Source organism: Psilocybe cubensis, chromosome 9 (assembly GCF_017499595.1).
Source record: "Psilocybe cubensis strain MGC-MH-2018 chromosome 9, whole genome shotgun sequence".
NCBI lineage: Eukaryota > Fungi > Basidiomycota > Agaricomycetes > Agaricales > Agrocybaceae > Psilocybe > Psilocybe cubensis.
Window position 1 is genome coordinate 1,897,050 of NC_063007.1, and position 14,163 is coordinate 1,911,212.

General features: G+C 47.0%; 2 protein-coding genes across 2 annotated transcripts; one reads left to right on the forward strand and one right to left on the reverse strand.

Annotated features, from left to right (window-relative positions):
* Positions 1-738: 738 nt before the first annotated feature.
* On the forward strand, positions 739-6,330 carry JR316_0010032 (uncharacterized protein; the record flags this gene model as incomplete). The annotated part of the gene is given in 10 exon segments (XM_047895709.1): positions 739-1,026; positions 1,080-2,347; positions 2,390-2,546; positions 3,037-3,539; positions 3,586-4,328; positions 4,378-4,528; positions 4,544-4,630; positions 4,657-4,909; positions 4,962-5,258; positions 5,311-6,330. The coding sequence occupies 10 exon segments, from the start codon at positions 739-741 to the stop codon at positions 6,328-6,330; spliced, it is 4,767 nt and encodes a 1,588-aa protein (XP_047745428.1).
* A 227-nt stretch (positions 6,331-6,557) lies between these two features.
* Positions 6,558-7,837, reverse strand: JR316_0010033 (uncharacterized protein; the record flags this gene model as incomplete). The annotated part of the gene is made up of 4 exons (XM_047895710.1): positions 6,558-7,130; positions 7,179-7,343; positions 7,401-7,609; positions 7,663-7,837. The coding sequence occupies 4 exons, from the start codon at positions 7,835-7,837 to the stop codon at positions 6,558-6,560; spliced, it is 1,122 nt and encodes a 373-aa protein (XP_047745429.1).
* Between the last annotated feature and the right edge of the window lie 6,326 nt (positions 7,838-14,163).

Sequence of the window (14,163 nt, forward strand, 5' to 3'; positions counted from 1 at the left end):
GCTTCATCGTCAGCCACGATGATCAAAGCATGCTGGTCGCTGTCACATACATTGACCTCATGATTTTGCAATAGTTCCCTCTGCACTCAATCAATAAACATGAAATTTTGTAAACATTTAGCGCTTTATATAAAGATAATCTTACAAGGTTTTAAATTCTTGTTAGATGGCTGTAAAGATACAGAAACACAAAATTCAAATTCACGTCTTCTCACCCAAAACTTGTGAAACCCAAAACGGCAGTCATCTCAGAGACCATGAGAGGTATTCAAATGCATAATTTTTTTCAAAAAATATAATGATCCCAGTGAGCTCATTTTGACACATTTTCTAGTATATTGAGAATATCTCCTTAAATACGAGGATTCACATTCTACAAAAAATGTCATTCGGTAGCTATTAAAAATATCTTTCATATGATATACGCCGGAGGAATGAGGGGCCAGCCAGTGAAAAGATATTTCAAAAACACTCCAAAGTGTGGTTCTGAAAGGGTCGTTCTGCATCATATTGTACATTTATGATGGGATCACGTCCATTTTGTGCATCTCTGGATTAAGTTTTGTTCATAACATTTCACTCACTCATCCAAATATGCTGCAAGATAGATCATATGAAAGCTATTTTTCTCCTCTTTAAAACGGCATAATTGAGGGAAATTTATCTACAGAAATAAACATGTTATACTACATTTAGATCTGCGCTCACAGGCTGTCAGACTCTTTGTTTCCAACATCCATGGGCTTCAAGAAAGTACCTGATAGGGGATCGGATGAGGAGTTTCCCAATGTTCGGGAGGCCTCCTGGTCTAGTGGGGCCAAGAAACGAAAGAGAGGGCGGCCGAGGATCCACAAACTTCCTGCAGAATCATCATCAACAAACCTCCCTCAAACAACGACTTACTCTTTCCAAAACCATGAACACAACATTCTGGAAGAAGAAATACCTCATTATCCGGGAGATCTAACTGATCAGCAGGTACTTGATAACCTGAGACAGCTAGATGACGACAGAACGGGAGGAAAGGTATGTTTTAACATGTTTTCAGTAGAATGATCAGGATGACTTTACCTATCCAGTCTCAAAATGATTACCTGAGGGAATGGCTCCCGAAACGAGAGGTGTATCTTGGAACAATGATTGGAGGAGAAGCCCCGGATCCGGATCTGAATGGACGGTGTCAGCAATGTCAAGGAATGTCTGGAGTGTGGAGATGTTGCCAATGCTTTGGCTCTAGAATTTTGTGTTCTGAATGCCTGCGAAGAAACCATCAATTTACACCTTTCCACCGCGTTGAGAAGTGGACGGGTCTATATTTCCGTCCGGGAGCTCTGTGGGAAGTGGGTGTCAAGTTGTATTTGGGTCATAATGGGAAGCGGTGTCCTTATCCCACGGATCCGAGCCATCTAGGATGCGACGGCGGAAACAATTCATCCGGGAGTCATGGGCACGGCGGAAACAATTCGCCCATCTTTGAGGATGAACACGGATTGGACCTGGATCCGCTTCCTGCGAGCAATGACCAAGAATCCTTTACGGCTCAGCTTCTGGCGGACCCGGAGGTACCCCATTTGGTTGAGCTGGACGATGGAGACGATGAAGACGATGATCTATTCGAGGAAGTCGATACAACCTATCTGGACCAACCTCGTCCAAAGGCAGCAGACAACAATGGAATTCCTTTCAAGGCAATTGTGCACACCTCCGGAGTCCATTATCTGCCCGTGCGAACATGCACATGCCGGTCCGTCCGCCTTCCGTCTATCGATTTACAGTATCTGGAGATGGGATTATTTGCAGCCAGCTTTGAAAACGTTCAAACTGTGTTCACAGTTGAGGTCCTTGAGGACTTTCGGATGGACAACCTCGAGTGCAAAACGTCGGCTTATCAGTATTACCAAAAGTTGCGAAGACTGACTTCGCCAGCGTTTCCAAAAAAGGTGCTGAACCGCTATCGTGAATTGAGAAGGCTTAGTAGAGAATACAGGGACCTTGTCCTGAGACGACAATACGGAGAAGGGCATACAAGAGAAGCGGTGGTCCCTTACTATCATCATTGCCATGATTCATCACCAGAGAGGATGGGTATTAATGTATCTGATCCAATTGACGGCGGATCTGATAGTCCGTCTCAAGAAGTCGGAACGTCAACGGACCCGTCTCTGGGACACGGCGGATTAGATGGTCCGCCTGCACCACAAATGACGCGGACCGAGGATCATCCCAAAGTTGAAGATAGGAGAGGGAAGTTGGCCTTATTCTGCCCCGCCTGTCCACAGCCTGGAATAAACCTACCTGATACCTGGATTGATGATGCTGACAGGCAAGTTTTAGTTATTCTTCAAGGGTGACTGCAATTAACAGCAAATAGCAATCTGTACATACGTAGTTATGTTGCAGATGGTAATTTCAAAGCAGATCACCTCAATCAGAAAAACGAGGGAGACGATGTTTGGTTGAGCGTTGGAGAAGGATACATGACTGCTCCGGGCCCATACAAGGAGCACATCAAGGAAGCAATTTCTCTTGCTCCACGTTATAAACGGGTGCGTTATCTACCATGATTTATCTTTCACGGCGGATGCTTACGTTCCGTGTCACAATCTTCCACGGCGGATGCTTCCCTTCCGTGTCAAAAAAATCTTCCACGGCGGATGGCTTATCCTCCGTGTAAAAAAATATCAGGAACAAACATGTCATAACTACCACGCCCAGAAAGCTGAAAACAGAGTCAGCCCGGGTAAGAGAGTACGTGGAATTGGGGCACACGCTTGCGCTAGGCACGGATGCTTCTGTCCATCCAGCGTTGTCGATTTTGACAAAGGCGAAAAGCAGATGCACATGGATTGGTCTTTGACTCAGGCCAGGGAAACTACCAACACACAGGGAATCACAAAACATTTGGAAATCTACGATATAAACTGTCAATATTGCGTTAACTTGGCAAGGCGTCTCTCAGAGTCCACAAAAATGCATTGGCCACCTTCTGTTAAAATGATTTTTGCAATTGGTTTATTTCACGTCCACGGGCACAAGACGGAATGTCTTTACAACTACGCATCCACCTATGTCCCGGGTGTGGGAATCATTGACGGAGAAATCCTGGAGCCGTTGTGGTCCGTGTTAAATGACACATCCCGGAGTACACGTTCCGCTACCACTGCCCATCGAGCAGAGGTTTTGGACGACCACATGGGGGATTCCAACTGGAAGAAGACCATTAATATGGCTGCAACAATTGCTGCAAAGTTCAAACGGGCACGGGAACAGTCCGGAATCACAGACCGATTTTATAGGGGTATCACGGATCAACAAGATTCCGGGCTCATCAACACTTGGGAAGATGAAATTTCAAAAGCAGAAGCGGACCGAGAACAAGGTGTGGCCGACGCTGTTGGCAAGGTAATGGCAAGCAAAGTGAAAACGGCCGCTGGACGCCAAGAAATTGAATTGCATCTTTCAAATATGGAACTTACATCTAATGGTGCTACTGGAAAGGCAGCATGGATATCATCCGGCTTAAAACTGGAGCAAGCGCAGTACGATTATTTCAATTGCATCCTACAGAATTTAACATGCTTTTAGATTGGAGCTCAGGGACCATGTCAGAAAGCTCGGAAAGCATCCTTCCACCGCGCAGAAACTTGACTTGGTCAATAAACGTCGCTCCATGCGGACCCGCGTTGAAGCCTTCTGTCGATCCGCTATGACCTTCATGGGCGAAGATGTCTTGGAGGATATTCAAGGGGACATCGCTCCCATACTTGACTATGAAGTCAGTGACAACGACGATCCTGATCTTGGAAATGTCAACATTACCCGCGCGGATCCGGAACGACAGCCGCTTCCGTTTCCCTCCGCCGTCAAACAAGATTTCTTTGACGGCCTTGACGCGGGAACAAACCTCATTTTAAAAGGGCTTCGCAAACTTGAACTTCAAATAAGACATGGCCACGCAGAGGACTGTCTGGAAGCGGTCCGGTCAGCCTTGATCCAGCTTTCTTGGCAGTATAAATATCAGGTTCGGACCGCCGACTCCGTCTATATGGGGACTCGTGCTTGGGATGGCGTCAAGCTTTTGAATGCTTCCTGGAAATTGCACCGGCGACTCTACAACACAAACCGTCAGAAGATGATCTATTTATCTGCTGGCGTGCGAGACGAGGATAATATTCGGAAACAATATCCCATTCTGCAAGTCCATGATTGCAAGCATAGTAATGCCGTGTCGGATCCGAACATTCGCGGAGGAAGCTCGGACCGTCTAAGTTGGATTTGGAGATCCCGTCAGGGCCTGGACAATGATAATCAATTATACGTTAATGAGTGTGAGTACTGCTATTTGTATTTCTAATTTTTTTCTCAAGGGCTTCTTAGTCTTTAGGCTAAACTGGCTCCGCGCGCGAGCTCAGAGGAATAGATGGCAAGAGGAGCTGGCCTTGACAAAAAAGGAAATGGAATGGACTGTCAGATTTTATGTGTATATGGCAAAGACATGGCGTGCACGGCATGATTTTGTTCCTGACAGGTTAGTTGGTCACAGGGCAAATGCTCAAAAGCAGATTGCCATGTGGAATGATCTGGGGCGGGCCGCGGATAAGGTCTTCCGTCAAATTAACCCAGAGTATCCGTCCGTGTGGAGATTTATAATTACAGATTAACCAGTTCTTTGAACATTCTTGTTGTATCCCATCTCGTTGAATTCATGCACTTACCGCGGCTTTTTAAACCTCCTGTCGAGGACGAACATCATCTCCTTACCTATGATGAGCGACGTGCTCTGGCCAAAGTTCATGTCCATGTTTGTGGTGCACGGATCCGTGCCGGATACCGTTTGTTCATTGCAAACGGAGACTCTGTTTCCTCCGTGCGTCGCCAAAAATGGATGTATTTGCTCGACCTGGAGGTGGTAAGACAGTAATTTTGAACGATTATATCTTGTATTGAGAACTGGTCGTCAGGCTATACTGCTGAGAGTACTCGGATACTGCTATGTCAATGGATTCCAAGTCGATATTCCATTTTTTATATCAGAAATTCTCAATCAGAGCGTACATGCCGTTTTGAACCGAACTCCCCACCATCGAGCTGTTCTATTTGAATCTCTAAATCAAAGCTGGTCAGCATGGGAAGATGATGAAATTTTAAATCAGACCAAGAGCTGGGGATATTGGTGGAGGGACGGATTTGCTGAAGGCGATGAGTGGCAAGTTGCCTTTGTTACCGTTGAATCGCAAGCAAGAGAATTTTGGAACAAGGTATGTTTTTTTATTGCTGTGGATTATATCTGATTTGCGTCCTTCCCACCAGGTGGTTCTGCCTGAATACCAACAAGAGGTACTCCGGCTAAATAATCAGAGGAAAGAAGCTAAGGAGGGCGCAAGTTCATCTACCTCTGGGCCTCCAAGAAATCAGGAAAACAATCCCAAGGGCAAGGGAAAGGCGGCTGAACGGACATCCGTCCCCACCTCGGGGAAGCACGGATCCGCGTTGACGGGAAAGCACGGCTCCGCGTTTTCACCGCCCACGGGGAAACCCAATCCGCCGACCCGTGTTGCAAACACGCGGGATGAAACATCCCCAATTGCAATTTCTGACCACAGACCGCCCTACTGTCCCCGCTGCGGTCAGCCTATCCTAACGGGCGTAATGAGGGAGTTGGCTCACCTGCGCCGGAATGTGGCGGACAAAATGAAAAATGCCCATAAAGCAGTGACTACTTCTTCGGCCGCCTTGGGCAGATATTCTGTATTGGAGAAGATGTGGATTGACTCTAAGGAGCACCCGTTCTCTAACGGCAAGGGGCTTTCAGCCAAATACAAATTTCAGCATCCCGTTCACCCTTCTCCTGACAGTTGGGGCGCTATAACGGCTCAAGCCCGGTCCTTCGAGGTCTCAAAGCTCAAAGTCGCTTCATTTTACATCAACGACATTTTTTATTCTTTTATTGCCGTCAAGGAACTACCTTTTCATCCACTCTGGTATCATTCGCCACCCTCCAACACTGCAAATATTCATCTCCCAACAGATACTCTGCCTACTCCCGGTTCCGTCAGCCCTCCGTCAAATGCACACACCAGCAATGCCTTCCTTTTTAACGCAAGGTCAAGACCTGTTTTCCCGGGAGAAGAGGATGATATTGATAGTACGTCCAATACCACTGAATCCTCTACACCAGCTACGTTTTTAGAGCATCTCGCACAGGACTTTGAAGAGGAGGCGGATGTGGAGTCTTCCGCCGGTGATACGACGGAGGAGTCAGATGCTTCCGGTAACTCGGAAGAGCTTAGCGAGGACGTGTCGGAAACACCCTGGGATGAGGAATCTTAGTTGCCCACCTCTCGCACAGGACATCGAAGAGGAGGCGGATGATGCCTTTTCCGCCGGTAATACGACGGCGGAGTCCGATGATTCCGGTAACCTTGGAAGAGCTCAGCGCGGGCGCGTCGGAAACACCCTGGGACAGAGAATTCTGGTTGTTCTGTAGCTTTCGTACCGTTTTGTTTTGGAAATATAAAAAAATCTTCCCCAAACCCAACTTCCAAGTCAAAAACTGATCATATTTCAAAATCAAAAGTGTTGGTGGCCGGTAAATTTGCAAAAAGATCGTACGTAGTAGACCATCCCGCCTCTTGGACTCCCAGCTCTTTAAATACATTCCTACGCATGTAATAGACTATGACTGCCCTATCTCCCTCGCACACCGCGCCGTGTTGAAGCAACCTGCCAGTAATTGCAACAAGGGTCATGGGATCATACTTGTACCGAAGTCCAAGGCCAGGAAGCTCAAGCCGTCCGTGTTCACCCTTCCCAAGTGGCATCAAAAAATCGTACCATGAGTAGCATGACCCATTATCCCGATGGTACGGTGTATCTCGGTTGCTGATGGCGGTCATGACTCCAAAGGGCGAACTCCATATTGTGAGAATTTGCTTCAATATTTCGGCCTTATGGACGAACTCCGGTTCCGCAGCAAGCCGTTGAAGAAATTTTATTCCCGCCCGGTACTGCTCGGGGTGTATAATGCTCAAGATGGCTCCCAGCAAAGCCGAAGATGTCATCATGTCTCGTATAAACTCCTGTCCAATAGGATTACACAAGTCCAAGGAGACCTCAAGCGGGTTGGACGTCTGAGGAAAATATGAGGCAGTATAATACTTAGCAAACAAGTTTCTCACCTCATGGCCTTGCTGAAACCATGCCGGGGAAAAGTTAAGATTTCCAGGTTGAAGCCAACCTGGCTCATGTCGAAAGTAACTGTCATTGACCCTCCAGCTTGTGGCCAAAGGTGCCGCCTTGTGAATCATTGTTTCAATATCCCGTAATGAATTCCACACACTCTCCTGTTACTCTTTAGAACGCATAATATAGGAATTAATCGGTCCGTTTCTAAAACTCACCACCCTTGTCTCTGACAAAATACCTGGCAGGTACCACACCAATATGTTGCCTGCACTATCGATTACAGTTCCGGGCAGGGTTTGGTACTGTAACGTGGAATGCACCGGAGGAAACTGGTCTTTCAGGCGAGCCTCAACGGCAGAATTCTGACCCGTGCAACGTGCGCTGAGATGGGTCAAATATTCTTCTGCATCCCACGTCGTATATTCTGCCATTCACACATTATTTAATCTCAATTTTCAAAGCTTATTGATTGCATACCTTGATTTTCAAATGCCTGCAAAATCACCTCCACAGCTAGATTGCACTCAAACATGGTCTCAGCACTGAAGTTTTCCCGGATTTGATTAGGCAGTTCTGCATGCCAAAGACGACTAGCTATCTTTGCCTTCATGTAGTTTGAGAGGGATTGGGTTAGCTCAAAGGCATAATCCATACTATCAGGGTATGTGGAAAGAAATTTGCTGCCAGTATAATCTATACACCTTATTACATATATTAACGGTCATCCAATGTACGATTCAAGGCGGATATTTGTCGGAATACAGAAGCGGATGGATGAATGGGTCCGTCTGACAGCACAACACGGGTCAAGCGGATCCGTCTGCTTGCAATACACGGGATGCAAATGGACCCGTCCGGCTCATTTCCGGCCCGTGTTTCTTCCGTGTAGGTAGACGCGCGGATCCCGCAGGCCACCCGGCGGCTCCATTTAGCGCTAAATGGCACGTCATGTACGCTATGATTTGCCAGGCTAAATCACACGTACATCACGCTAATCTCCTAATTAGGTAGCGGAAGTAAATCCACCGTGTCTCACGTAATATCCTTATTATTAAATCTTAGGTAATGTACGTTATAAATAAACTGTCTTATGTGTTTCTTCCCCTTCTCGAGTTAACCCCGGGCATCTTGGCCTTGGGGGGGTCCAACGCTCCAGGTACCGTCTGCGGTGACGGCAAGGCCCTCTACAAACACTTATTACCATCCAGTTCTTCCTGGATTTGCACGTTGAAGATCGAAGTTTGTGATTGGTTATAAACTATATGTAATCCAACAAACACAAACCCCAGGGAAAGAGTGGTCCAGACTGGATAGGACGAAACCTTCTCCTAAGTTTCTTAAGGGAGGACGCTGCCTAGGATTTAAGTAGATTAGGATGGTGTGGATTGTGAAGGGTAACGAAAGCGAAATAGTAAGATGAGGATAACCGGGTCGTCTGGGTACGATAGTAAATAAGCCTTCCGAAAATGGGATGGAACCGTGGAATTGGATGGCGGGTGTATATGGAAAGCGTGAAGAAGATGCGTAGAATGCGTATGAGAAATCAATAAATGTGAATCTTAGAGGGGTTGTCTGAAGTGAGTGGGGAACGTTCCGAGGGGAGATAAGAAGATGACTAGGAGTCGGAATGTCGTTAACGGGCTGAATCTTGAAGAATGGTGAAAGTGTCTTTAAATTGACAATCTTTCTGAAGCTTGGAATGAAGCTATACGTCGCAGGAGTATTGACTGAATCGAGGATGAAAGACTAAGTCTGTCTCGAATGAAATCGCTCCAGATGAGTTGACGGAGGGAAAGGATGTCTTGAATACACTCCTAACGGCGATGGTTGGAAGATGTAGAAAGAGTAGGAGCGGTGACGGAGTGAATGGAGGAGAGGAAGTAGGGAAGTACTGGAGGTCTGGATAGAAGTTGGATATTCAACGCTGAGAAGAAGAGGCGTTGGATGAGGAGGATGACTGGTCTTGGATGAAATCCTCTCTTAATGGAAAGCGAGATGACTTCGGATGAATGGAAGTAAACTTGGTCTCGACGGAGGGTGGAACTGATGACTGAATTGGACTTGGGTTTGGGCTTGGCTTGAACTTGAGCTTGGAATTGAAATGAATCGATGTGGATTGACTTGAAATTGACTTGACTTGGATGAAAATTGACTTGCTTTGAAGAAAGTGGGGACTGGGTGTAACTTTCCTGTCATTTCGTGTAATTCTACTACAGCTTTTATACTAAAAGCTACGTGAACGAAATACCAATCTAAGCTACTGAAAACCGAGTCATATACTGTACAAAGTGTCAAGAATGAGGCTACGCAAGTGTAACAATAAGCAAGAACAATAAGACATGTCAATATCGACACGACGACAGATAAGAAATGAATAGGATGAGTAAGAAAGAAGTGTATGACGAAGGTGAATGGTAATACAGATTAGATAAAAGAAGCAAGGATGAGTCAGAAAGCATAGAAGATTGGTAAGACAAAGACAATAAAAGCGCAACAGACAATAGAAAAGATATAAATAAACACAAAAGGATGAGTAAGACAAACCAAAAATAAGTTGGAATGAGTAATCCGCAGCCTGACGCTGAGTAAGACCATTGAATTGATAAAAATAGAGTTGACAGTCCGGCTGTGCAAGGCAGTGTAGAAAGCTATGCAGTTTGATGGTTGACTGATCCGTCGCATAGCCTTGATGATCTGATGAAGTGACATGATCCGGAATAACGTGGCTCCCATGTGACAAGTGTTGATAAGATAAGATGTGTGGATGACTTATGGAAAGAATGACTGCTTGGGTTGAGGGCGTCGTGTGTAGATCCAAAATGAACATCTCATCTCCAATCAGGATTGGGGTATGATATCCGTCCCAAACTTGAGAAATCAACCGTCCCCGGTTGCGGAAGGAAGGGGGGGATAGATTAGAAATCGTCCATATCGTCGCTCCATGTGTCTTCATCTTCCTCACTCTCGTGTCCAAGTTCGTTCTCTGATCATCCGGTCTAGCTGAGGTCGAGGAATGACTGAACCGTCTTGTGGAAAATAGCGAAGAAGTCGGAAAGCAGCTACGCCTTGAGCCAGTTGCGTACCATTAAGTTCTCTAAGCACATATGATCCTCCTCGTGTCTGTCGTACAACTTCATAAGGTCCAAGGTATTGTGGCTTGTGCTTGCGATTCATCTCCTTCTCGACTTGACTGTTCCTAACGAGGACTAGATCACCAAACTTGAAGCTTTCTTGTCGAAGACGTCGAGCAAATCGTCGTTCAAAAGTAGCTTTGGATTGAAGTCGTGATTGTTTCAGAACGTCGGCTATGTTGGCTAAGTCTTCATCTTGTTTCATGAGTTGTCGAACACGGAGAGCTAGGAGATCTTCGGAACTCATTCCTTGTCGGAATCCATCAACTAGAAATGTGGCTTCAAGGAGATCGAATGGAAGAACAGGATGAACACCATGCATGACGTAGAAAGGGGAATGTCCAGTAGAGCGTCGAGTAATGCATTTGTCGGAGAAGAGTGTGTGATGAACGCACTGTGGCCAGTCTAGAGGTCGGTCGCCGCAAGCTTTGAGAATGGATTCACGGAAGTCAATGTGACCACGTTCAATAGATCCATTGGCTTTAGAGTTGTAAGGAGAAATGCGAACTTGAGGAATGCCGTACTTTTCCATCAAAAGACTGAAAGCGCCAGAGACTTCTACTCCATTGTCCGTGCGTACAATAGCAATAGCACCATATCGGCATATGACTTCTTCCCAAAAGAAAGTGGCCAGCTCTTCGGAACGTAAAGACTTGAGGGCACGTCCTTCAGGTGCACGTGATAAGTCGTCTCGGGCTAGGACTACGTATCGGAAGCGTCCAGACTTGGGCATGTACATGACGTCGACATTGATGATAGTGAAGATAGTTGGGGTAGCTGTGATAGTGATAGGAACTTCGCTTTTCTTGGTGGATCTGATCTGACATTCATGGCAAGTAGCGAGATGATGCTTGATATCCTGAAAAAGAAATGGCCAGAAAAACCGAATGCGAATAACTCCAATGATAAGTAGCGCTGTGGCGTAGACCTGTAAAACCAACACGAGTGACCTAAAAATAGACGACGGACCGAGCCCTGTAAGACAGATCAGGTGACCCGGTATGCCCGAAGACGCGTCAATAAAACGCCGTAAAAAGTTGACTCAAACAAGGCGGTGAAGCAGAGGATGACCCGACGGAGCTTGGAATAAGCAACGACGGTCACCCAGTCCGAACCGACCGGGAACATGAGAAAGAGACGCGCGAGCACGCCTTTGGAAGCATAACCGTGCTAAGAGGCACTCAGACACGGTCACCCAGCGGAACCAGCAAAAAGAAACGACTGTTCCGCGCTACGCTATTAGGAAAAACGGATCAGCGAGAGAAGTACCAAGCCACGCAGACGTAACGCACGGACCAGTGGTAGGGAATATAAAAGCAAGGGAGCAGGGAGAGGGAAAGGTAAGCAACCCCCGTTGTATAGAACAGGCGGAAGTTTCGGGTCATACCCATTGTCGCACTAGTCGAACTTGCGTAATAAAAATTGAGTCATCAAGTTATAAGTTAAATTGAATTGTTTTGCGCGATCCATTGGGTCTTGATAGTTTGAGTCACTTGGGCTATTGTAAACACCTTGACCAGTTGACTTAGTATATTGAGATCTATTGCAACAATCATAACATAACTTGGACAACAATCTATAAAGATACACCCTAAAATCCTACGAACTAGCTCTTCCCAAATACTACATATTTGGTGAAGAATAAGACTTGTGTGGGTAAATAAGACAGAACTACAGTCTTACAAACCTACGCAACACTTCATCTGGAGCCCACCTCCCCCCCCAACAATACATCTTGTCCAGGGCCTCAGGTCTGCGTCGTGCCCGACCCCGCGCTGTTTCTTTTCCACTTGCGCCTTCAATTCTGCCCCGAACACCGCCCTCGATCTCTGCATGAGTCAGCGCTGCCTCATCTGCCAGTTTTTTCCTCCAAATCTCTATCCCGCTGGCTGAGTTAAAAAGGTGCGTCTTCGTGCCAATTGTTCATCACTACAACTTTCTCATGTCTACCGTCCTACGTATCGAACTCAACCCATCTGCGGCGCACTTGCGCGATGAGTTGTCTCTTGCTTTTGGCCTGGCCCTTGGTGACAAAAAACGGCCAGCTCCAATCTTTTCACAGGCCCATAAGGTCCCTCGCATCGCGCGCGAGTTAGCCGATGCTGTTCATCAACTGGTGAGTACCTGGTTTGTACTACGATCCCGTTTCCTAGTGACCCTCCTTCTCAGGAACCTACTTGGGTCGCTGAGCATGTCATGGTTGACCAGGACGCCACCGACCTTTGTTTCGAACTTCGTACCGCGTACTTCAATCTTCAAAAGGCCTTGCGTATCACCCAGCCCAGTCTTCCCGAAATGCCGCAATCGCGCGAGTTTGAGGTCGTCTTTGGCTTGTGCAAGACCATCCAACAGTTGCGTTGCGGGGCCACGTCTGAAAGTCAAGCCGGCGAGCCTAATGTACCGTCGCCCCCCGTCACTACCCCGGCGCCTGTTGCGACCCCCGTTCCCACGACTTCTACTGGGAATGCTATTCCGCCGTCGGAGTCGTCTGACAGTGCTAGCAATACCCGCAACAAGGTGAGGCATTTCAAACTCTTCTTCTTAATCTTGCTTTCGCACTTCCACTGCCCTGTCAGCGACGTCGGCGCGTAGTGAAGTCCAAGGCTTTCATTGAGTCCTCAGATGTATGCCATCCTGTTACCTCTTCCTCTCGTTGTTGCCTTTGTTTCCTTACACTAATCTTTATCTGTCCTGCCGCTGTAGGAGGATGAGGTAACACGCCGAGACCTCATTTTATTTATTACCCAACTTATCGATGGGATGCAGGCCATGTCCGTGGATGGCGATCCACCCAGTCAGATCGTCGTGCCGCCGACTGTCATTACTTCCAGCACATCCGGGGCCGCGCAGCTTGGGGCGCCCGCAGCTTCTTCCTCGAAAGGCCAAGGTGGTAGCAAGGTACTTGTCCTCCTCCGCAATCTGACATCTTACTGACTAGTCTCAGCGCTCTGAAGCCGTAATGTTGGATTACGAAGCTGCTGGAGTCGCTGCCCATGAACCTTCGCTACACAAGGCGCGGAAATATGCGAACAAACGAGCTCGGTCTGAGGAAACCGACCCCAGTATGTCACGTTCCATTACTAGTCCCGTTCCTGGTGTTAACTATCTAGAAGTGACTCAATTTGGTTCTTCTACCGAAGGCCTTTCCATCGATCGTGCCTTGTATAACTTGTACAAGGAGAAGGCGGATCAGGAGTTCCACCTCTCGCATCTCCGCAAACAGAACGAGCTCACTCTCAAGGAGATAGCTCATTATACGAGGATGAAGAAGGGCAAGGCCTACCTTCGCTAAGTACCTCGCTCCTTATTTCTTTTTGGGTTTTTAGTCCAGTATTTAGTCCTTCTAGACTATAGTACAGGGTTTTCCCAATACATCGCGTTGTTTCTTCTGTCAACTTTCTAGCCCCATCTGATCCCAGTCTGGTGCTGCAGCATAGTCTTCGTGTGATACTTCTATGCGATCTAACCCTTCCTTTGATGTGTCAAGGATCTCGTCTATGTTTTCTGGCAACGGTATGTGTTCTCGAGCATAATACGGAACAACTCGAAACGCTCCGACTTTGTTTTGCCACACGGCACCGTCCATTTCTGCGACGATATATGAACCTCCTTGGGTCCGTCTGACTACAATCATAGGACCCAGGTAGCGTGGAGTCAGCTTGCTGCTGTGTGACGATTCTACAGCTGTGTTTCTTACTAATACTAGGTCTCCTGGACTAAAACTATAGTCCCGTATCACCGCCTTATGATCTGCTTCGTATTTAAGCAAGCGTGCGTATTTATCCTTGTCTATCCTAGCGCGCATGCGATCTACCTGAGCCCGATGCTTTATCAGTGCCTTAGCTCG